At 35.4% G+C, this 26775-nt stretch overlaps 1 protein-coding gene and 1 long non-coding RNA gene across 3 annotated transcripts in view; one reads left to right on the top strand and one right to left on the bottom strand.

Moving 5' to 3' along the window:
• LOC135217875 (uncharacterized) overlaps positions 1–26775 on the bottom strand; it is a 92672-nt gene that overhangs the window by 22686 nt on the left and 43211 nt on the right. The gene's annotated exons all lie outside the window — the stretch shown is intronic.
• LOC135217874 (latent-transforming growth factor beta-binding protein 4-like) overlaps positions 22948–26775 on the top strand; it is a 50346-nt gene continuing 46518 nt past the window's right edge. The window contains exons 1-2 of one of the 2 annotated variants that reach the window (XM_064253895.1): positions 22948–23131; positions 23913–23972. In XM_064253895.1, coding sequence (XP_064109965.1) covers positions 22996–23131; positions 23913–23972 — 196 coding nt within the window. In that variant the 5' untranslated portion in view covers positions 22948–22995. The remainder of the gene's footprint in view (positions 23132–23912; positions 23973–26775) is intronic. The other variant, XM_064253896.1, reaches the window with a different exon arrangement.

Here is a 26775-nt window from a genome sequence, read left to right as displayed (position 1 = left end):
CCACTCAAGCACACGTGAGATGTTAGAACAAAAATCCTTGTTGCAAGTCCCACAAGTTACACATTTTGGTGTGTACATAATCAACATTTTCAATTTCAAATGAGTGTGTACGTGTGTATGTGTCTGTGATAGTATGAAATTGCTGAGGGAGTTTCACGGCGTTAACTGTTCTTCAATTTCAACACTGTTCACGTGTATTCATAATAACTGTAAGTTTCAAATAAACTTTTCTACATAAGTTTTCTATATAGTAAGTCTTAGAATAATCCATATCTACATATAAATGCTTCAGATGCAACAAATCAATGAAATTTCGGTACGAGTAATGCATTTGAATCAAGTGTTCCTTATCAGTTTGTTATTTTTTCTTCCTTAAGGCTTGTATTTTTTCGGCTAATTGAATCAATAAAAAAAACTATTGAAAACCACTGACTGCTCTTGAAGGCCATGAAATATGCCAGTAGCGAACTCTATGGACAAAAAAGCTTATTTACACAAGTGTTGAACGATGAAGTTTTGGAAAGCATCCAGAATCAGGCCAACACCAAATAAGCTTACTTCAAGCTATAAAAACAGATCCCTCGGGGTTTGGGTGAATAATAATAATCATGAATCAAACAAAAACTTCTTTCAGTTTTCTTCTGAAGATTGAAAAAGAAACCCACAAATTCAATTTGTAACTTGTTTACTTCTAAGTATTTACATTTAGTTTTACTCCACACTCGAGTACTTTCAGGCCCTTCTGTGGCCCATTCTCAAGAGATGTTTGGGATGTTAGCCTGGGTCAAGGCCCAGCAGTCTTCTGGAACTTCTTCTCGCTGTGCTGTCATTTATGCGATGGCTGTTCTGGTTTTCTTGAGAGTTGCCAATCCCCTCTTGTCGCTCTGATATCCTGAGCTGATGGTCAATGGGATTCACCCTTGTGGTAAGGGTGTGGTCACCGAAAGTCTGTTGGGCAGGAAACCTAATCTCCAGGTCAGCAGGGTCAATCTTAGCTTCTTTTAATATCAAAGCTCGGCTTATGGGATCTTCTGAGGTAAAACCTTTGTTTCCTTCAATTACTTTAATCTCTCTGATAAGTGCACCTTCTACTACCCTCCTGTGACTAATTTTGTTGCTTTTGTATATAAGCCTACTGTTTTTGAAATCCATCCTATGGTCATTTTCCCAACAATGTCTAGCTATAGCACTCCCCTGAGAGTTAAGCTGTACTGCCCTTCTATGTTCTTGGACTCTAGTCCTTATTCCCCTACCTGATTCCCCCACATATCTGTCTCCACAATTATTGCAATTGATTATGTATACCCCCGCTGCATCCTCTGTATTACTGTCTTCTCCTTCCAATTTATTTTTACATACTTTGTTTTTTACGGTATTATCAAAGGTATATACAAATTTATATTGACTTTCTTTCATTTTTGAAGTGATTTGTTTCATTTTAGGCATAAAAGGGAGGGCAACTATTTTCTTGTTTTCTTTATTCCATGTACTCTCTACATTCGCTCTGTAAAATATTTTTCTAGCTTTGTTGAGTGCCCTTTTTCTGAACCATTCCGGGTATGCTAATGCATCGAAGCTTTTATCGATGTAATTTATTTCTTGCTCTATCTTGTGACCCTTGCAAGATAGAGCAAGAAATAAATTACATCGATAAAAGCTTCGATGCATTAGCATACCCGGAATGGTTCAGAAAAAGGGCACTCAACAAAGCTAGAAAAATATTTTACAGAGCGAATGTAGAGAGTACATGGAATAAAGAAAACAAGAAAATAGTTGCCCTCCCTTTTATGCCTAAAATGAAACAAATCACTTCAAAAATGAAAGAAAGTCAATATAAATTTGTATATACCTTTGATAATACCTTAAAAAACAAAGTATGTAAAAATAAATTGGAAGGAGAAGACAGTAATACAGAGGATGCAGCGGGGGTATACATAATCAATTGCAATAATTGTGGAGACAGATATGTGGGGGAATCAGGTAGGGGAATAAGGACTAGAGTCCAAGAACATAGAAGGGCAGTACAGCTTAACTCTCAGGGGAGTGCTATAGCTAGACATTGTTGGGAAAATGACCATAGGATGGATTTCAAAAACAGTAGGCTTATATACAAAAGCAACAAAATTAGTCACAGGAGGGTAGTAGAAGGTGCACTTATCAGAGAGATTAAAGTAATTGAAGGAAACAAAGGTTTTACCTCAGAAGATCCCATAAGCCGAGCTTTGATATTAAAAGAAGCTAAGATTGACCCTGCTGACCTGGAGATTAGGTTTCCTGCCCAACAGACTTTCGGTGACCACACCCTTACCACAAGGGTGAATCCCATTGACCATCAGCTCAGGATATCAGAGCGACAAGAGGGGATTGGCAACTCTCAAGAAAACCAGAACAGCCATCGCATAAATGACAGCACAGCGAGAAGAAGTTCCAGAAGACTGCTGGGCCTTGACCCAGGCTAACATCCCAAACATCTCTTGAGAATGGGCCACAGAAGGGCCTGAAAGTACTCGAGTGTGGAGTAAAACTAAATGTAAATACTTAGAAGTAAACAAGTTACAAATTGAATTTGTGGGTTTCTTTTTCAATAATAATCATCTTCATCTCGTGCATGTTACCTTCTGCTTGGGACTGAGAGGTCCCGCCTTCAACCTCGAAGTGAGAAATCTAATTAAGGAAACATGAATACAAATTAAGTATCGTTTACGATTGTAAAATTTTGGTGTCTTTTAATAGAAAGTTTCTGGTATAAAAATTCATTGCCAATAAAGCATTAGTGTTGGTCCAATTTATAGCAAGAAACTGAAATCCACGGGCTCTTTTTCCGGATGTGTGAATGGTGTACTTAATATACAGCGAAATACATTAAAGCAGTCGATGTACCCGTACAAAACTAAAAGATTACAAGAAGCCATTCCCCTAGATTCAACATAAGACGATACCGGTGTCTAGAGTAGACGTCTTGCTTATTACAGTTTTACGTGATTACTCGAAGTGTTTCCACTAGAAACCGTTTTGGAGCTTAGGTCAATCAAGAAACCTCAAGAAGGCAGCATTATAATACTGAAGCTGATGAAAAGATGGTTGAACTCACATGAAAGCCTAGAAACACAGGGTCTCGAGTTTCAGGCAATACAATCCTTGGAAACAATGCCAAACTGAACCAATTTCGTCATGTCATGATGCATCACCTTGATGGAAAAAACTTTTTGATTCACAACTTTTCCAAAGAACTATCAGGTCATCCCAATGTGTGAACGTTATTACAGGTTCTTCTGAACATGGAACACAGGGGTAAAAGTTTTGGGACAACGAGAAGCTACATTTACAACGTAGAACTAGGGTTAGTATTTCGGGTGCCCTTTCTCACTCGTTTGTGAAATGCAGTTCAGGGATTAGTGCCAAGCTGAACCAAAGCGCCTTTTCAAATGTAATCTCTGTATCCAGAATACCCCAAAACACAATGAATAATATTCGCCTTCTCAATCATTTACAGACATACTAAAAAAAAAAAAAAAAAAAAAAAAAACCGGCACTCGAACAAGTAAAATAAAACACTCAAGAAATTTTGATATGATTGGCAATGCAAATAGTACTAGGAGAATATAGGTAGCTGAGCCAGAATTAAAGGAAGAAGTACAAGGACTGAATAACTAGCAACAACTTTTATAGCGTTATGCACAGTACTTGCCGGAATAAGTTACACTTGTGATTTATATTATCTGCTTTATGAAGGAAACTGGTCTTCATTATAATAAACACGAAGAAGTAAATCAATTACTTAGGAACTCTGTCCTAATATTTGCTTGGTCACCGGATCATCACTAAAGAGATCCATATATATAATGTATATATGAGATAGAATCACTGGAAGAGGCTCATATAACACTGACCCACCCCGAATAAGGGGCCGAGAAAAACTATATATATAAACTGTATGATGATAGTCACTCGTTCTAGTATGAAAATGGATAGTCATTCAGTTTCGTCGTGAAGTTAATTAGTTAACACAGAGCACTTTTATACTCTACATTTTACAATATGCTTTATCATGTTTGCAAGGTATCCATCACAAGATAATGAGCATTCATGGCATCGGCAGGTCTGAAGATAGATAAAGGAGATGTCGAAGTGATCACCTCTAAGCTATACTTTCGTTCTTCAAATCCCTTCATAATTCTTTAAGTTCCTTTATATCAGTGTTTTTATTTTTTGCCCCTTAAACTTTATTATGTTCTCAGATTCCTATTTACCTTAACTTTCCCAACTCTCTTAACCCCCGTAGGAGGGTAGTGTCGTCAGTGCGCCTCACGTCGCGCATTGTAGGCACTACTAAAGTGTTGGTAACGTCTCTTCGGCAACATGCTGCACCCACTTTTTACCTTTGACTTGACTCTCATTCCCGCTCTTTTTCTTCAGTACCGATATCCGTTCCACCTTTCGATCTTCGTACTTCCTCTCCTTGATTTTCTGGACCTCTCCCTCTCTCTTGCTGTCCAGCAACTCAAGCTCCCTCATTTTACTGTCTTAGCGCTGCGTGGCCGAGAGTGACCCCATGTTTGGTTTGAAAGCCTAAATAATTAAAATCTCATTCTCTCAGAATTGATCGCAGTTTAACCAATCTCTTTCTTACCAACTTTAACCTTCATAACTTTCTTAACCTTATTCTAACGTATTAACTTCCCATACTTTATCAATCTTCCCTAACCTTCACTACAGTCCTCCTTACCTCCCGGATGTCACTCGGTATTTAGGCCTTTCTTATCTTCTATACCTTCTCTTCTTTCATAGCATTAATAAAGTTTAACCTACTTTCGTATCTTCCTATTCTTTGTCATTACTTCTACCCTCCTTTTCACTACTGGCATTACCGCTGGTGTCTCCTCCTCCCGTTAATAGTTCTCCGTCGATCTCTGAGGAAGCAGTAAATCTGAATTTGTATTGAAACAAATGGTGTTGGAATGGAGGCGGTTGGAGTCAACCCTCTTGTTTATCATAACCTCATCACTGGTTGGCCTCGAACAAGGTAAACAGCGTCTCTTTCTTCGCGTTGTTGCTTCCATCTTTCGCTTAGAGATCCTCATTATTTCACTCTCTATCTATGGTTTCAGTTTTCATTTCCTTTTCCTTTGGTTCATCAAACCGCCTTTCATCGTTTTTTGTATTATATTTCATCTTTCTTTTTTTTACTTCAAAAATATTTCGGAATTTGGAGACGAAGACGAACGAAAGAGCTTGAGTAACGTGGCATCGTCCCTCGTCTTTAATTTATTCATTCATTCATGACTGAATGACTAAGAGCAAGAGTTATCTGACGGCAATCTTAAATTTCATTCACTCGCTGTCTCATTCACGCTTGTTTTGTCATTTACACGCAGAAAACATTGGTAATACATGAGAAGTGCTACTGATGTTGTTTATGTTTGATTCGGAGCACTTGATACTCTCATTTCGCGTAAGTCAACGAGAGAGAGAGAGAGAGAGAGAGAGAGAGCGAGAGAGAGAGAGAGAGAATGAAGTAACGTCGCAAAGCCAATAAATAAGCCGCACTCACTTTATGTACAATATAAACCAAATTAATTTGCATAAAATGCGTTACAAAGTCATTAGCAAACTCGTTTTTTATTGATCGTCACTTCATTGTTTTACTATTTCTGTCTAGCACGAAGAGGCTCTATACAGTATCTATTTATCTATCCACACGCGAACATAAATATCATATATATATAATATATATATATATATATATATATATATATATATATATATATAATATATACATATATATATATATATATGTGTGTGTGTGTGTGTGTGTGTGTATACATAAAATCTTCTGGTCATTTTCTATCACATGCATATACAATTTTTAAAAACCACATTGCCCTTCTAATTTCTCAATTTCCTCACACAATAAACCCACATCCTAATGAAGACAGAGGTGAAGATATTGTTGCCAGGGCGAGATTCGGAGTCACATCCAGGGTAACAGAACGAGGTAACGTTAACTACCCGGCAACGAAGAATGGTATAAGTCTATTCCCGCTCATATGTAGTAGCTACATATTTCTGTCGAATTCAGATACATTTACTGCAGCTGGAATAGACCCACTTTCACCATATATATGTGTGTAATATATATATATATATATTATATATATATATATATATATATATATATATATATAAGAAATCCTCACGTGAAAATGAAAGAAGGGGGTACCAAGACTTTCGACTTTTATTGCAAAGTCATCTTCAGGGTACTAATCAATTTTAAGAAAACAACTTACACAAGAAAGCAACATGAGGTCACAAATAACAATAAAACAATTCAACAGCCTACTTAAGTATGCATATAAACATTGTTCAAAACAAAATACGTAGTTAGCGGAAATATGCAGTTACTACAAATCGCAGTACAAAATTATCTGTAAAATATCTAACAACTCTTTTGATTTTTATATCTTCAAGAATAAAGCTTTTCAACCATTCGTCCATCTTAAAAAGACCATCGCTTATATTCATGTTACTAAGAGAACTAATGAGTCATCCTTCAACTAACAATCTGTCATGCATTGATGAACTTCTATAGGGTGTTCAAAGTCTCTCCCGTGAAAAAATAAAAATGGCACTTGATCTGTTTGCAACCCGTACATTATATTTATGCCATGTAACTCTCTTAGTTCCTTACCAGATTGTCCAATATAAGGTAAATTACAAATAGAGCAGTTAATTTTGTACACCCCTCCTGTTGGCATTACTGGTTTATTACAAAACAATTCATTCTTGACAGACGATATTACTAAAAAAATTTATTTTCAGACATTTCAGGCTACGTACAATTGATAAAAACTCACAGCGGTATGGCAAAACTAAAATATTTTCAATTTTTTGGCACTTTGGAGGCAACTATCAATAAAATACCCTGGGTAACATAATTCTCTTGCAATTTCATGGATGTTCTGAATTTCCTCTTCTAAGAATTCAGGATCACAAATTCTATAAGCTCGTAAAAACAACCCTGAGAAGACTGTTCGTTTTATCTTGGGGTGATGGCTGGAAAAATTATGAATGAAAGCATTCACTGCTGTTGGTTTAAAGTATACTTTGAATTTAAATCCGTTGTCGGTTCTCATAACGACTGTGTCAAGAAATGGTAGGGTTTTATCCTGTTCTATTTCCAGTTTGAACTTTATGGATGGAACCAGACCATTCAAAAGTTCTAAAAACAGTTCAAGTCCCATTTTTTGTCACGTGAGAGACTTTGAACACCCTATAGACTGGAATTCAGCCAGAGTCGTTTTTAGAAGTTCATCAATACATGACAGATTGTTAATTGAAGGATGCCTCGTTAGTTCTTTTAGCAAAGTGAATATGAACGATGGTCTTTTTAAGATGGACGAATTGTTGAAAAGCTTTATTCTTGGTGATTTAAAAGTTAAACGAGTTGTTAGATATTTTACAAAGAGATAGTTTTGTATTGCGATTTGTAGTAATTGCATATTACCGCTAAGTACGTCTCTTCTTTTGAACAATGTTTATTTGCATAATTAAGTAGGTTGTTGACTTTGGAATAAAAGTTGAAAGTCTTGGTACTTCTTTCATTTTCACGTGAGGATCTCTTATATACTTCACTCACGGGACCATTGTGGAATTGCAAGATATATATATATATTATATATTATATATATATATATATATATATATATATATATATATGTTTATATATATTAGGGCCGTTGCCTTGTATAATAAGGCGCCCTATGAGGTAATGTTAGACTTGCGATAATCTTACGCTAAGTAGGTTGGTTATGCACTTCCTACTCATTGGAGTGTCTTGGGGTTTGCTGATAACTTACGAAGTGGTTATGACGACGATGTGTTAAACTCATGATGATATCTTTTCTGATGTGAGGTTTCTAGTAGAAAACACGAAGTATAAAAAATAGTTCTATTCTCTGAGATTACATGATGAATATAGGATTGTACAGGTCTGCCAATGAAGATGGCTTGATCGCTTCTGCCAATGATGATGGCTAATTCTGTTCTGTTCTCACTACCATCTCAGTTACAAGTCATAAAGGAATCAGACAGTAGCTCGAACATATGAACATACATACAAAATGAGACACATTAGAAATCACGTAGGCCGTTTGAATTATAGGTCACGGTAGTTGTCTCAAGCAGGAAGCTTGGACTAATGTTTCAAAACAAATGAACGACCACAGGTGACGGCATGTCAACTTAGCCTACTTTATTGTATACGTCATCTTTATCGTCTCTGGTCTGATCACATTCCTGCAAGCAATCTGGTTGACCTCTTTAGTTTTAGTCTTTTATATATATGGAATAACATTCCATATTTTTATTATGTAACTCTTACATATATATATATATATATATATATATATATATATATATATATATATATATATATATATATATATATATATATATATATATATATATATATATATATATATATATATATATATATATATATGATATATACATATATATATATATATATAAAATAGTGGGTATCACTATCAAAAAATATTACGACGACTAATAATACTACTACTGATAGTTATAGGACATAATGCTAGCAACCCAAGAAAGTATACAAATATTACAGGGGAAGAAAGAAATGGTAGCCGTAAAAAATAACAACAATACAATAACGACAAGAATAAAATAATACCAATGACAGCGCAAGTCTGTACATCAATGAAGTTCTGCCTATTTAGCAGAAATTATCACACAGCAGCTATCGCTAAGTGATGTTCCTCAGTTCTCTCTTTCTCAAAGAGCTTTCCTTTTATTCCCTTCAGACTCGGAATGATCCCCTATTAAAGGACATTAAGTCAATTAAGAAGCATTGCACAATGAAGTACTTAAGTATTCAGGACTCGCACACTGTCATCATAATAACACCTTGCGCCAGCACAAACACGTGCGCACATACACACAAAAGGTAACTGAAGTTGTTTTTTGAAAGCGTTTACTGACACTTGTTTTCGAAAAGTAATGCATGATTGCCTGAAATCCTAACAATAAATAGTAGAATTTGCACAAGGAGACCGATAGATATGAAAGAATGATAAATTAGAGCAATTTCCCTTTGTTTTGGGAAGCTCTTTAGATAGACGGATCCTTTCAAGTTTAAATGATGCCGAACTCTACTACATTTGCCCATAATGCCTACAATTAGGTTCTGTAGTCTGGAACACTAGTTTCGGAACTTTCTTGTTTGAGCTGGAGAACGCATATCAATGGCCAAGTACATTATATACACGGTTAAATTTCTGAATACTTGAGATTATATATACGATATATATATATATATATATATATATATATATATATATATATATTTATATATATATGATATATATATATATATATATATATATATATATATATACATATATATATATATATACACACACATATATATATATATAGATATATATATACATATATATATATATATATATATATTTTATATACACATACATACATACATACATACATACATACAACATACATACATACATACATATATATATATATATATATATATATATATATATATATATATATAAATATATATATACAGGGTGTTTCGAAATTAGAGCCCCCCTCTACAGCATAAAATAAAATTGATATGGACAACAATAAAATTAATTCAGAACAGGTACTTATTTTATACATCTCCTATACTGATTCAAACTGATCTCTCATCAATCTTTTCATTTTCGACATAAGCTTCACTCATACTACAAAAATTGTTTTGTGTTATATATCCTACGCACTATCCACTTCCTCTCTACCTGTTCTAAAATATGCATTCACTAGGACCATGTATATCACACACATCCTTCTCCTCTTTACTTCCAAAACTTATACACAACTATAATAAATACTAGATCAAGCCCCACCTTTTCCTTGTCTGGACCCAAACTGATTATTCGTTATCAATCTTTCTCATATCGTTTTTAGTTTCTCCATTAAAACTAATCTGCAATACACTTTACAAGGTACACTAACAAATATTATTTTTATATATTCTTAAAACCTCTTCTATAACCTTACTCATGATATGAATGTGGACTCCTCACATCCTTAATAGCTGTCTCTAGAAATAACCTAAGATCCTGGTTAATGCCTCAGCTCTTTTACCTCTTTAGCAGGAGCTGATTAAGACAAGAGGTACGATCTTGAAATGATACTTTAATAATGAACTTCAGTGGTATTTATATGAATTGCTGGCCAATCAGCATCCTGGAAACTTGCACAGTAACTAATGGACCAATCATGTACAATTATTTGATAATAGCCTTTATGGTTCCTATGTAGATAAAAATGAGGTGTGCTCTCTGTTGGCGTCAGTGGTGCGTTGCTATGTGCATTGTTGTGAAAATCACGGAATTTGGCGACGAATTGTCTGAAGCTGGCGACAACCTGTCACTTGCGGCGTGAGAGGGCGTCCCACCCTCGAAAGTTGGACTGTACGAGTAATGTGGTTGGGCAAATATGCTGGTTTCAGGCTGTCGATTACAACCCAATCTATCATGCTGCGGATGTCGACGAGGAAGGCTTTCTGCTTGCAGTAGGGCCAGTGTAAGGCTGGGTCAAAGGTGGACGAACAACATCGGTTCTGATGAATACATGTGTTACCTTGTGTAGATCCTTCAGGATAAAGGACTTCTTCTTTAGCTTGCAGACTGGGCGGCAAGGGGCAAATTTTCCAACAACGGTCCAGAGTCTGAGGATGTTGGGTAGGTGTTATTATTGGGGAAGAATTTGCCAGGTATCATGAATGAATCGCCATACGCCATCTCGGCTGCTGGCAGGTCAAGGCTCTCTTTAGGCATGGTCTGAAGGCCGAGGGGGACCCATTGAAGCTGCGAGCACCAAGTCGAGGAGTTGCAGCGAGACATGAGGGCTGCTTTCAAGGTACGATGGAACCTCTTGATCATGTCACTGGTTTTGGGATGGTAGGCGGCTGTTTGGTGCAACTGGGTACCAAGGAGGGGGTTTAGGGAAATCCAGAGCTGCGACGTGAAGGTAGTGCCTCCGTCAGAGGTGATGTGATTGGGTACACCAAATCTGGAAACCCATGATGTGAGGAAAGCACTGACACATACTGCTGCATCTGTCATAGGTCATCTCGTCGAGCAGTTGACCACTGTGAGTCGGACATGGGATGTCTGTGGGTGTTTGGTTGGTTGACTAGACACAGGCAGAAGGCAATGGCAAGCCTTTATGTCAACCAAAAAGCCAGTACCTGTGGTGGAATCAAGGATACAAAAGACAGAGGTGCTGATGGAACATATAGGATTGGATATGTCAGAATTCGGATTGGATTTAGGTATATCAGTATGGCCAATGACAGAGGGATATGCATTCTGGGAAGCAGTTCTTGGCGGTGGGGTCAAATGTTCTGAGGTATCAGCAAAGCTGAAACAGCAGTGATTGCTGCTGGGTGTGGTTGGCACCCTTGGGTTTCTGAAGGCGAGATGGACAGCAAAGGTTTGTGAGAGTTTGATGGCCATGGTGGGCTCTGTGGTGTTAGTAAGGTCGCCTGTTGCCGAGGGGTTGGACGTTCCTTGATGGGCAGCAAAGGTGTGGCTTGGCAGCGGTTTGCAGCAGCATGGGTATCGTGGGTTGCACCCAGACTTCTCTACGAACACGCCTACTCTCGCAAAGGTGTGAGCTATTGAACGGACAATAAATTGAGTAATCGCAAATTTTCAAATATCAGAGAGGATGTGAAAAAATATGGTAGTAACGCTGAATATGATAAATTTAAACTCATTATAAGGGCCTCTTCTGAGCTAGCACACACTATTCTGGAATCGCTTATTATCAAACAGACAGTACCATTATTGAATGCCCAAAACTCCTTCAGCCCTCTCTACCTTCCGGAACCGGCTTCTTTGCTTTACACTTACGCACATTCCAGTCACCCTTCTCCTCCCTTCTATATAGATTGGTACCTGCAGCAATGCCTACTATCCATTGCAGGGACAGTGAGTCACCGTTTTTCTAAGATATCTTTAATATAGTGCATTGTCAAATGGTGTTAGTTAAGGTGTTTATTCTTCATTTGTAAAGGAAAAGTCGCATGAGTTAGCAAGACTAAAATACAGAAGCGAACGTCCGCTATCCCCCATCCCTTCCCTCTCCCTCCCTCTTTCTCACTCTTTCTTTATTGCTGTTTTCCTATCTCTTCTCCCAGTACCTCTCTGTAATATACAAAATACAATAAAATACAGTTTCCATATTTTTTAATATCAGTGGATAATTGGAGACTTCATAATAAAAAGGATAGCAAAGGTCTGACATTACGACCATAAAAATGGTTAGTTTTTCCCGTTTCCTGTTAATAGCAAGGCCAAAAGAGACAAGGTCTACCCAGTTAGGTAGAGTCGTTTCCTACCTGGAGTAACTACAAAGGCGATGACGTATCTTAGAGGAACCTGGGTTGTAGATTAAACTTCTGTGATTTAATTTTGGTTACCTTATCTTAGCTGCTCGTTGAGGGCTATATTATGTAACAGATCATAATAGTAGTTACATGAACGGGGTGAAGGTCATATGCTCTTTAGCCTACTCCCATTTATATAACTTAGGAAATGCAATAACAATAATTAAATGAACGCAGAATCTACAAAAACCAACATATTTATAAACATCCAATATTACTCAATATAATACACAGGAAATGGAGGCCAGGAAAGTTGGTTGAGGGAGGGATGAGGAGGGACGGGATGGGGATAAAGGATGTTCGAATGCATAGTTTGGTGATGCTTGTAAGTCAAGAGTAAACACCTTTAATAACACCATTTGACAAAGCACTATTTTACCAAAAATCAGCAAGAGGTGTCTTGTACACTGTGTCAAGTACCATTTCTATCAAATAATTAGTTTGAAAGTCATTAATTTTGAGAAAAATGACTTGCAGTCCCTGACATGGATAGTAATTTATCCTTATGTATAAATGTTTTTGAAGACAATTTGTGTATAATTTATGTGTATTTATAATCCACAATATACATTCTTTTATTGCAGCTTTGAAAATTAGACTTGCTGTCTGAAAAAAAACGTCGGCACTAATAAAGATGATTTTATGTACGAGTCTGTTGACACTGCCTTCAATTCTTGAGATATATACATGCATACTACATACATATTACATACACCACACTAATATATTTATACTATATATATATATATATATATATGTTATATATATATACATATATATATATAGTATATATATATAAATGTATATATATATATATAATCACATACATTATATATATGGTATATATATATATATATACATATATATACATGTATATATATATATATATCATATATATATCATGCGTATATATATGTATAATAATATATATATATATATATATATATATATATATATATATATATATTATATATTATATATATAACTTCTATCGCGAGAATAACATGATATAATATAAACATACAAGTATATGACCACGAGGAAACCGCACTTTCAAGCAAAAACGTCGGCACTAATAAAGATGATTTTATGTACGAGTCTGTTGACACTGCCTTCAATTCTTGAGATATATACATGCATACATACAAACATACATACATACATACATACCATACATACATATATACATATAAATTATATATATATATATATATATATATATATACCATATATATATATAGTATATATATACATATATATATAGTATATATATATATATACATACATATATATATGTAATATATATACAACATATATATATGTATATATAAGATATATATATATAATATATATATATACATATTATAATTATATATATCTATATATATAGTGTTATATTATAAATAGTTATAGTATATGATATATATATATTATATATATCTATAGTAATATATATAATATATATATAATATCATATATATATATATATATATATATATAATTAATATTAGATTATTATATTATTATTATTATAATATATATTATATAATATAATATATAACTTCTATCGCGAGAATAACATGATATAATATAAACATACAAGTATATGACCACGAGGAAACCGCACTTTCAAGCAAACTACATAATGAAAAAAAAAAAAAACTCCGTTTTACAAACAACGACCAAGATACAAAATGTACAAAAATATTTTAATGTACACAAAGGTCATCTTATGCTGTTGCTTCTGCAATGCATAACCTTCTTCTCACTAACTATGAAATGTTGTAAAAGTGTTTGCAATGTTTTCAGATTCGGTATTAGTTTGCTTAATGTCAATATGTTCAGAATTCACAAAAATGTAATTTGAAGTTAAGGAATAACGTAGAATGTGAAAAGAGAGAGATAAATTAGCAAGATAAATTAGCATTGTCCATGCGAAGCAGGAAATTGCTGTCATCACTTGGGATAAGAGGAACGCGAGTTCTCTGTTTTGTTTTGAGATCCTGTCAATCATACAACATACATGACTGGGTCAGACTTGTGTGTCTTTGTCAACAAACCACTTGAAGATTTCACCATTTTTCTGTAAAGTTGCATCATGTTAGAAACTTCTAGAAGTTTTGCTTACAATACCGTTCATTTCATTTAAGAAATTATAGATATTTTGTTATTTAACTATTTAATATTACTGATAAATTAACTCTTATATCTCTCAATTTGTCAAAAGAGAATTTAAATTTGAAAGGGAAAGATCTGTGACCTCACTCACGGATATGACGACATTTACTTCGGGAAAATTCTATAATCATATCTTTTATTTTAAGTGACGTTTACTGTCTTAAACTGTGTAATAATAAATGTTATTTATAATTGCAATCCCACTTCCTCTCTATTTATTGTTTTGAAAGAGGTTTTTTAAGATAATGTATGCCCAAGCATTTTGGGGCCGAGATATCTTGACCAGTTTCCATACAAAGAGAGAGCAATTATGTCATTCTGAGACTCGCTCTTGCACTGCAAAAAAGAGCGCGCCGAAGCCGCTCTATCTCCTCCCTCTTTCTCTCTCCCCGTATGAGAGAATTAGGATTCCACATTAACGTAAAGATTTTATACTTAGTGGTTGGTCACTCATAAATTTTAGATTTGGTATTTCTTAGATTTATTTAATATGGCTGAGTGCTTATTTGCGGAATCTGAACAGACGTTGTAAAAGTGTGTAAAAGGCACCTCATGTGTAAGTGTTTATTGGTGATTTCGAAAAAGGCCTTCTAAAATTGGTATACCAAGATAAGAGTTTTTTTAATATATCAAAGATAAGATTTTTTTAATAAGTTCAGTGCACTAAACCTAAACATAAAAAGATTGAAATACTGAAAGTAGTTAGGTTATTCCAAGAGAAATTTTTTTTACATTTTTTCACATTTTGGTGTTGGCGAATTTTTTTTTTTTTTTTTTTTTTTTGCATTTATCCATTTTTCTTATTGAAGTGTGTTTTATATATATATATATATATATATATATATATATATATATATATATATATAAAGTATATATATATATATATATATATATATATATATATATTATATATATATATATTTATAAATATATATATATATATATATATATATATTCTGCGTTATTGATGTTTTCTTAAGTGTTTTTACAATTTTGGTATTTTCCACATTTTTGTGTTTGCATTTACAATTTGAATAAATTAAGTGTTTTCATTAGTTAATCACTGAAAATTTAATTGAGTTTAACACTTGTGAATTACTTTGCATTTACTTGGAATTCTTTTCAAGTTTTATTGTTGTTTAACACTTGTGAATTAATTTTCAAATTTTAATTGTTACTTAACACTTTGAATCTTAATTGAATAATTTAATTTCTTGATGTTTGTGATAAATTAATATTGATTTAATTTTACTTAATAATTAATTTAAGAATTAATTAAGCTTTGTGTTGTTTTAAAGTAATAGTAAATTTTCCTGAGACTGTGCATTGAACTTATAAATTTTGAGTTTAATAATTAAGTTTTGTATTTCAAAGTTTTATACGTGTTTTCTTTTTTCACCAGTATATTCAATTTTGTATAGGTAGAAATATAGTGGTAATTGAGATGTTTTCCTTCAATTTAATTGAAGTGAGTTAGAACCAGGGAAATACTTACTTTTAAAAGTTGTTGATGGGGTGATGCCCTTTAATTAATATAATTACATATAAGATTACCTCACACCTGTTTTAATGAACTTAGTCTGATTTATGAGTTTTTAAAGGATCACTGTTGCCTTTAGAGTATTCAGTTGTATTTTATCTGTGATGAAGGTTCAGGTGTCTGGCTGTTGTGAGGTAACTAGTTATTTCTTGATTGGCAAGTTTATAGTAACCAGATACTTGGTACTTCGTCACAGTCATTACATTTGGATTAACTCTTCAGGTGAGATACTGGCTACAATTAAATCAGGTAATTGGATAAACCAAGGAGATACAAGAGACATTATCAACGGTTACTGAAATTCTCAGGTTTCTCTTAAAAAAATCTACGAACATCTCGAGTAGAATATAGTCAAAAGTGTATAGACCTAAGTTTAAGTCTATTTTTCCTTTTTCAGCCATATTAATGCAAGTCTCTATATTTGTATTTTTTACATCTTGTTATTCTACCACTATGGGACCAATCAATTCCAAGTAATTTCTCATACAGCGAAAAAAAGACATTACTCTTTTGGTCAGTTCTATCTGATAATTCACGTTAATTTATTTTGAGATTTTACTCCTTGCTTTTGTGTCCAAAATAAAATGAATCTCAGTTCATACGTGGGATTTTGTTACTCGTGCGAAGTCAGTTGATAAGCATGTTTATTACAGTGTCATTAGTAATTCTGCTTCAGGGTACTTCTATTATTAAATTCTCCACAACTTTATTGTGGTAAGTCTCCAAAGAGCTGGATAACAAGACTTTTCTATTTTCCTAATTCTCTGTAATTACTTATTCAGGATTTCATAAATGATGGCCCGCTATGCTCAGAGGAATATTGAAGAGAATAAAGATTTTTCACATTAAAATAAAGTCTAGAAGAGTAATGTATGTCAGTTAAATTATTTTAGCTTTCCATATATACTAAATCTACACTGAAATCGTTCATGGCTGACAACAGCGTCTGAAAATGGCAATACACCATCTCTTTCTATTCTTCCGAGAGACTGATAAACGGGATTGCTATATATCGAAGTCTTTAGGTATATTAGCCCAAATTTCACCTAAATACCAAATCCATGTCACAAGATCTGAATAATCTTAGGAATAGAATAAAATAGACTATAGAATTTAGACCAAAGGCCAAGTGCTGGGACCTCTGAGGTCATTCGGCGCTGAAAGGGAAATTGACAGTAAGAAGGTTTGAAAGGTGTAGCAGGAGGAAAACCTCGTAGATGCACTGAAACCATTGTTAAAGAGGATGGGAAGTCAGACTGAAGACCGAGAATACGAACGGAGGTACAGTAAAAGAAATAAAAGAAGTTGCCGTTAGGGGCCGAAGGAACGCGGCAAAGACCCTTAAGTCATGCCTGCGGTGCACCACGTGAGATGCACTGACGGCACCAACCCCCTACGGAACCAAATCTCAGGAATACAATGCTTTTCAAAATAACTCCATATATAATACTAAGAGAACTGGTGAAGAAGAGTTACATTGACAAACATGGTATGGAAATGGGTGCCCTTCTCTTCTGCACTTTCTCTTTTTATATTCTTTTCTGTTAGCATATGCTTTATCAGTGTGCATGAAAAGACTGGAAAAAGCCTGAATTTTACCTCTCGAAAAACTCTACGTATTTTATCAATAATTTAACCATCATTACCTGAAAAGATTTTTTTTTTTTTTTTTTTTTTTTTTTTGAGATTGAGAGAGAGAGAGAGAGCGAGAGAGAGAGAGAGATAGAGAGAGAGAGAGGGGGTGGGGGGGGGGAGGGGAATGTAAAGCAATACAAATAATGGCAAACAAAAATACTTTACATTGCGACATATTTAAAACTTTTAACGGCTAAAACAATTCGCAAAAGCAGGAGAGAAATTCTTGATGTCAAATCAGGGAGTCGAGAGGGAGATAAAATTCAGAAAAATTTAAGTCAGTTTATCTAAACTACGATAAAACATGATTTATTTTGGGGGTTAGACCACAAGTATTTAAACCTTTAAAAGAGAAAAACAACAGAGCCTAGACTATTCAAATCCAGACTGTAAGAAGTACGCGTGAATAAGGAGGACTACATAAAATAAGCTTTGCTGACGTATGGTATGAAAACGGTACAAGTTACAAGACGGAACAAAGAACTTTGACAAGAGTTAATTAGGAAAAAAAAAATATTATTACCACTAACTTGTGAAGGCGATAGCATGGGTAAAATTTCATTCTCAAAGCTCTGGTGAATTTAGTATGGGTAGAAATGTTGTCAGAAAGGTTTAAAAATAAATTTATCACGGAAGAAAAGATTGATTACAGAGTTTTGAGGGGTCTGGACACGAAGTGAGGTGATAAGACAGTTCAGTAACAGTAATTTGCATATCACATAACTGGGAAGCTTTATAGAAAAGGAGAGTGGACAGTACCTATAAGTTTGTTTGACTTTTATACAAAAATAATCCATAAGTCTCCGGACGACGGCAAGGTGTCGCGAAAGGAGTTTTCAGGGAAGGACGCTGAATCATTCAGACTTGGCGAGGTTATGCATAAACCGCTGGAGTCGTTACGAAAATAATAAAATGCAACAAAAGTACTAATAACAATGAATAATTATCACTATCATTTAGCAAAAGAAAGCCACGTTAACAGGAATGACCAATAACTAATCAACTCTGTAAGACAGAAAGAGGGAAATGGTCCTCTTTATCAGATGAGAGGACCCGAAAAGTGAACTTCAAGACCAGAAAAAGGCTGAGAGTTGCAGATTTTTAAAAGTGACTGATTATTCATGCAGCTACATTTTGGTATATCTGAAAGCATAATACGTCAGAAGTATAATCGTGACAAATTGTAACACACAAACACGCAGTAACAAATTACAGCGCACAGACACATAAAAAAAGGCTGAGAATTCAAGATTGTAAAAGTGAATGATTAGTCAAGCAGTTCTATTTTGATTTGGTACTTCGCACTGGGGAAGAAGATTGGGAGTTGGACCAATGTTACGCAGAAAATATATACTATACACACATACACAGTGTATATATATATGTGTGTGTGTGTTTTTATAGTATAATTGTGTGTATCGAGATAAAGGGATAGATAAGCAATCCTTCACTTCCCCTTGGGAATAACTTACGCCAAAAGGGAATTGCAGTTAATGAATCTACCCTGTCTTGGAGTCGGACTAGTCTCTGTGACTAGATACATTCATGTCAAACGCTACCCAATGCATCGACCAAGAGAATTTATTTCGACTGTATGGTAAATAATCCCAACTAATTCATTTTCCGTCCCTATAATCGAATTTAAATCCCCCTCCAACATAAAAGCTAGTAAATTTATATGTCAAATTTGCAAATGAAATTTTCATACTCCCATAGATCACCTTATCTCGGGATTAACTTACAACCAAGGGGAATATGGTGAGTGCATCTACTACACTAACCAAGATACGAACCGGTGTTTTTGGGATTGATACATAGGTGATAGTGAAATTATCCACTCAGCCATCAAAATAGTGCTATTTGTAACGTGTTACACGTATAACTTGTCAGTTTAGCAAAGGACACTTTTATACTTCCAAATATCGAACGGCAAACAACCCATAATCACTGAAATCTCTTCCCTGGAAGTGACTTCCATCTGAAAGGAATTATATACAATAAGAGCACCTGCCTTGACCTGAATTCGAACTAAATGAGTTTACCTGAAAACTTGTATTCTAAGGAGAAAGAGGTTCTGAGCTGATGGAATGAAGGTTCTGAGTTACTGTAGAATGCAGCAGATACACAGGAAACATCTGAATGATGCAAGGCTGCAGAATTCTTGTGTTTTTAATTATCAGAGTGACTGGTATGGTGTAAAAAAGGGTCTACCGCGTGATGATCGTCAAAGTAGGAATTATGTGATAGAGATTTTTTTTTTCTTCCCTAGTACCGTCTTTTACGCTGCAGTTTCAAGAATAGATATCTTTAATTAACTGTAATGTTCTGGAACTTTAGTTAAATACGTTAATTTCGTATTGATGCCTATTACTAAGAGGAAATATGTTTATTCTAATGTTACTGAAATTCTAGAATAATCAAATGTGATGAAAGGCAAATCAATTATGATTTTATCATAAGTTTCACATTATTTGTTTGTTTGAGAGATTTCCAGGTAGGCTGAGTTGACAAAGATTACTTATGTTTTACTCTTTGTGTGTTGTGGAATGGAATGGAATGTACATTTTAGACCAAAGACCAAGTGATGGGACCTATGAGGTCATCCAACATTGAAAGGAATATTTAAAGTAAAAAGGTTTTAAAGGTGTAACAAGATGAAAACCTCCCCTAGGCTGGTGGCGATAGCATATGTAGCAGCCAGAGATTGATGAAGCAAGACAAGAAAAGGAAAGAAAGACAAGATATAAGGCAAGTCTCCTCTCACTCAGATAGAAAAAAGAACAGCGCTTTCAGTCCAAAATACACACCTTAGAGTTTTACTCTGTGGCAGGGCTGTTCATTGACCACTACAAGTACGACCGGCCAAGTTACAATTACCTTCGTGGTGTGTTACTGAAGGAATGGTGAGAGGAGTCTGAGAAGACAGAGGATATAGAGGTGCAAAGATCTGGATAAGAAAAGGTGCCAAGACAGGAATGTCAAAACTCATATCTGGAGACAGTGAAGAGAAATCAGGGAGACAAATACTAAATGGCTGAAAGCGTTTGTAAAAGTAGACATTTGAATGTGAATGCGCTAGGATAAGTTAATCTGCATAAGAGAACAGAAAATGAAGCAGAAATGAATGTCAGTATAGATAGTGGAAGAAACAAAAGTGGATGATTTGCAAGTGCATTTGGGAGTAAACATAACTGATGATTGTGGGTTGAGATAAGAGGCAAGTCATTGGATGGGTGAAGCAAGGAAGGTAGCCAGGTGAAACCTATGGAGAACTGTTAAGCCAACTCTCTTATATGGAAGTGAAATGTGGATTTTAAATGCTAATGACAAAATAACTGTAGTTGTCGAGTTTAGCTGTCATCATAACATATGGGGGGCGGGGAAGCTCTGTGGAAAAACAGAAAAGTTTTCAGATGGTCTGCTCATGTGAAGAGAATGGAAGGTTGGAGAAAAGCAATCATAATTCGCAAGTTATGGCAGAAAGGAAGAGAGACAAACTGTAGCTACCAAAGGTGAAAGAGGTACTGAAATAGTAGGCCCTGATGATCCTTTAAGAGCAGGTACGTGAATAGGCTGAAAATGAACAAGGTTCCTACATGGGATCAACTTCGTTACAAATAATGATGAATGTTATAGTGGTTGTTGCCTTCTTTTTTCAAGGTAGCCACTCCTGTTCGGGGATATAGCTCAGGGTTTTTTGTGTATGTATGTTATATATATATATATATATATATATATATATATATATATATATATATATATATAATGTGTGCGGGCGTGTAAGAATTTGTAAGTGCGTGAGTGTTTGACACGTGTGAGTGCGTATTGTTACTGCATACACACACATACATTAAATAAAGATTGGGCTGGAAATTGCAAGTGTAATGTGTTAAATCTTCAATAAAGAATTACTAAATAAAACAATGGCCTGACATTTCTATAATTTCCATTCATTTTACCATTGCACCTCCCGACAATAAGCCTTGTATGAATAGGAGCCAGAAAGCAAGAAAGGCAGAACTGTCATAAGATGATAATGGAACGACAGAAACCTACAAACATCAATTTCAGTAACATTAGAAGTAACAGGAAAACAAAACAGAAAATCACACGAGAATGGCTGGCAAGATTTTACAACCTTTCGGTACTGATATTCTCATAGTAATGTATGATCCCACTGGAGAAGATGCCAATTGGATTTGATCCTTGGAATAGGAGATTCATTTTCTAAGCCCGACGGTTACTTCGTTGATGAGAGAGAGGGGGAAGGGGGGGGGGAACTATTCCTGAGCATTCAAGTCATGACGTCTACGTCCTCTGTAGAAACAGCAACAAAAAGCGCAGTGCAACAATTTCCAAATAAAAACAACGGACGTACCACGAACCCCAACACATACTCCTACGGCGGCTGATATATTATGAGACACAAAGAAAATAAACTAAAATTATCTTGTTGTGAAGGCAATCAGCCAAGTGACGCGGAAGGGAGTGAATGGCTGGGTTGTGGCGGGATCCTTCATGTGCTCTTCGTGACTCGTGTGGCGGAGTCACTCCTCCTCCCCCACCCCTTATTTTTGTCTCCTCATCCCTTTTTCTACTTCTTTCTCTTTTCTCCAGTGAAAGAATGTTAGTTTCAAACTTCTCTAAGCTATTAGTTATTTTCTAGATCTCTTGGAAATCATAGTGTGGGACCAATTTGAAATTTTGCATAGGCTACATGACAAGTCTTACGTTCCATTATTTTCAATAAATCAAAGCCTTAACGTTATCGTAAGTCCAAAACAAAAAAAGAGAAACAGGTGGCGCATAGAAAGACCACATAAACTGCTATAGGAGAAAAGCAATCAAACCTAATGGCACATATTCGATTTGAATAATGTTATGACGAACTTTGCAAATCTAGAAATAAGGACGGCGGCTGTGCGAGCTCTAAAACAGCCCCATCTCCCGCACGCGCCACTGTACCACATGTTGCAACTCCCAACTTCAACTACATTTCTCCCTCCCTCCCTCATCCAACCATCCCTCCCACGAGCAAAACCAGCAACCCCTCCACCCCAAGACCGCCATCACACCCGTGGGCGTTCAAGTGGCAATGGAGGGACGTGGAGAGATTCAGTCGGCACGCGGATTTTGGTCGTGGTTGACAATGAAAAGGACAGAGGTGGCGGCGGTACTCGTCGCTCTTTTGTTTCTGTGTCGTTCGGGTTGCATGGAAGAGGACACGAAGTCGTTGCTTAAAACGATTATTACTGGACAGGAAAAGATGTTCCAGATGATAGACGGTGAGTTATGAAAGGCGGAGTTCACATCTCTCTTATTAATAGGAGCACATGATGATAAATACCCGATCCATCAGCATTTCGTGACGATGATCTATAACGTAAATGTGATTTTTCATAATAACATGAAGTTTGTATAACATCTGAAGTAAGAATAACGTTGAAATATCTTGGTGGCATAACTGTACAAGGGAGGAACTCTATAGTTAGTTACAGAAATTAATGTTTATGTGATTTATGTGCCAATTTTTTCATTCTGGTATTCATGAATCAAGAACTCTACAATAAATACCTACGAGCATAAATAAATACACATACGTAATAAGGTAACACACGCACCCACATATACACATACAAAAGTGTGTATATTGGTATATAACATATATCTATATTATTCAAACAAACATGTACAATGGCACATTTAAAACGAAATGGAAGGCTGCTGTTCCAAAGTGTTTTATTTACATTAGAATGACTTCGTAACATTAAACGGTCTGACGGTTATGTTATCTTAAAGGAATGATAAAGAGAAAAACATATTAGTACCAACCATTATTTCCTCTGGGGTTTATGCAACATCAGGCGCATTTGTTACTTTGCCTATTTATGAAAGAAATTAAATTAATTTCGTTAATTTGTTGTTGTATTTTATATGTATCGATGGCAGCAACACATGTAGGTACACAAGTGCTCATTCATGTAGTACAGTCTTTATGAAGTGATTGCCATGACACTTTGGCACCATTATGTAATAACACGAGTATTTCGCTCTTTGAACTGACAGATATGTCCATGATGAAATGGGTACTCACTGGTCAGGAGAAGATCATTGACAAAATGACAGGTAAGATGATATGATGTAATTATGGGCCTTATGAATGAATAGTGCCGCCTTATATACATTCAAGCGCTCAATCTCTGCTCTCCTAAAATGCCTCAGTCGCTTTGTAAATAATATTCTCCAGCCACGGCTGGCGTTGCCTTCTATAAGCTATGGCTTGAATAAATGAACAATTTAGCTTCCAAGTTAGCAGCTACTAGAGAACTCGGGTAGTTATTTTTCTTATTCATTCTGCCTCCAGCCTTCAAGTCTTCAGCGTCCTTGGTCGAGGAATGATTCCCCCTACCTCATGCGTAGTTAGCATGGAAACAGTCTTCTGTAGATTTTGCTATTTTCGCCATTGTCGCCAGGAATTCAAATACTGACCATTGGCTATTTTCTTCTTTCTGTTGGCTCTTAAAAGCACTAGGACTATTGTCGCCTTGCTTGAAATTTTGTTACAAGTTCCAAGATGAATTTTTTCATTTAAATCAATAAGCTTAAACATTCTCAAGATTATATATACAAATATATATATATATATATATATATATATACATATATATATATATACATAAATATATATATATACATATATAAACTATATTATGTCAACAGAGGGTGACTCCTGAGAGAAAACAAAACAATATTCACTGTCACTTTCATTCTCTAACAGCTGATTCAAGAATGAACTCTGTGCCACAGTAAGACTCACAGCAACACACACACAAGAATCCTGAAAAGCACATTGCCTCCTTTAGCACACACAGCATCACCCACTTCCATATTGCAGAATTTCAGACCTCGTAAATATGAGAGCCTTTTCCTTTCAAGCACCTCTTCCACTCTAACTAGCCAACATTTACTGCATCTCCTTCTCCTCGTTCCTTCCTATGCTTCTGTATTGTAATGTTTCCACTGTCCTATCTTCTTCCATTTTCCCAATGTACCCACAACACCTCAAAGCACTGATTCATTTTCCAATACTTAACCTTTTCGATTCGCTGTTTTTTCATTTAAATTTCTCACCTACTAAATTATTCTTACTTTCCCTATACTACGCAAGTAATTCATCCCAACAGCTACCACATTCTTTCCCTTAGTCGCTTCCAGTATCAACCTTTCTTTCCATAAAAGACAGGTGGCAGAACAATCTCTTCCTACACTGAAACGTTTTGCTTTATAGACACTTCTTTTCCAAGACTTGAAGAGATCCCACTGTCTTCTCTGCCCCATCTATTCTAAGGTTCACCTCTTTCCTACCATCATCTGTTACATTTATTCACAATAAACACTGATCCATCTTTTACAATTTTTTTACCACTAACTGCTCTATACATTACTCTTGATGAGGTTCACTCTCAACTTCCTCCACTTACAAACACTTTGAAACGCCCACATCTGTTTTTGCCACTTTTTGTCACTATCACAGCCTAACACTCCATCATCATAAAACATCAGCCGTTCTGAAGGTTCACACTTCATTCACAACACTTTTTTCAACTATCCAAGAATGAACCTAAATTCACTACCTTTCGTTTGATTTCCCTCATCATTCCAATCATAAAACTATTAAAAGGAAGGAGATAACATATCCTTGCTATAGCACTCATTTTTACAAGTTACCCACCTGATCTATCAATGGACAGACGCTTTGCCTTCAACATATGAAATTCTGACTGCCCACAACAAGTAACCCTCCACACCATCCTCCCTCAATACCCACTACATCAAAACTTTCCAGGTGAATGTATGACAAACAAATCTATTCTATTTAGTTCTAGACTCTCAACACAACTATTTCATGAACTGACACTTGTTAATTGCCTTGTCTTACTTTTCTCAATGAAAATCCTACTATACACCTTCCCATGGATAGTTAAAAACATTGTGCTCAGAGAATTCTCATTCAATCTTCCAACACCTGTCCTGTTATACAATGAAACAACTAATCTTGTCGCCCATTTCATTTAGAACTTTTCTCTCATTCAGAAATACTTTACACACACACTGGCCAGCCATTTGGCCAAACTTACCGCCATTCTTCTTTATCCTATTTGTAAACTAAAGAAGGTCCTAGAGGATACCCAACTGTCTCTTTCTCATTCATCAGGGTCTACTTTGTTCTGGTTGACAACACCTTTCACAGCTTTGGAGGGCTCCCAAGTTTATTTTCTTTCTGTTTGGGTGGCCTTTTCACCACTAATTTGCGTTTTTACTTTCTTCCCAATGACTTGATGTCATCAATCCTGTCATTAACGTAATCTTCTCTATCCTTTACATTTAACTACTTTTCAAAACATCCACTGCATCGACAAAGGACTGCGTTCTCCCGAAACATCACTCGGCTTGCATCTATTGTTCTGAAATCCCTTATGTCTATATATCATTCTTTCAGAATTTACTTCAATAGAGTTTTGCAATCTGTCCTTTGCCCTGAAGGTCTTGCTCTGATATATCGGTAAAATTTGGCTAAGGATCACTTTCCTTTCATTTTCTTTGATCCCACGCTACTTCGTCCATCCTCTTCAACAAATCTGCACAGTCTTTCTCTTTTTTCCTGTAAATACAAAGTCAAATGACCTGCTTTTATCAATCATTACGCTTCTCACCTCATTATCCAACCACTGTAACACATAGACTCCATTGTTTAATTCTGCATGCACCTCAAAATATTTGCTCTACTTGTGCATCTGCAACCCCAGCTCACCATTGTCCAAATTCTTCCTATATAGTTTTCCAAATTCTTTCCAATGAAAACCTTTTCCAAATCACTTGTGGTGCTCTTCTTTTCCAGCTAAAAAATACCTTCTATTTTCGCTCCCAC

Source organism: Macrobrachium nipponense, chromosome 9 (genome assembly GCF_015104395.2).
Source record: "Macrobrachium nipponense isolate FS-2020 chromosome 9, ASM1510439v2, whole genome shotgun sequence".
NCBI lineage: Eukaryota > Metazoa > Arthropoda > Malacostraca > Decapoda > Palaemonidae > Macrobrachium > Macrobrachium nipponense.
The sequence above is the reverse complement of the archived record's forward strand: the minus strand, read 5'-3'. Positions and strand labels throughout refer to the sequence as shown.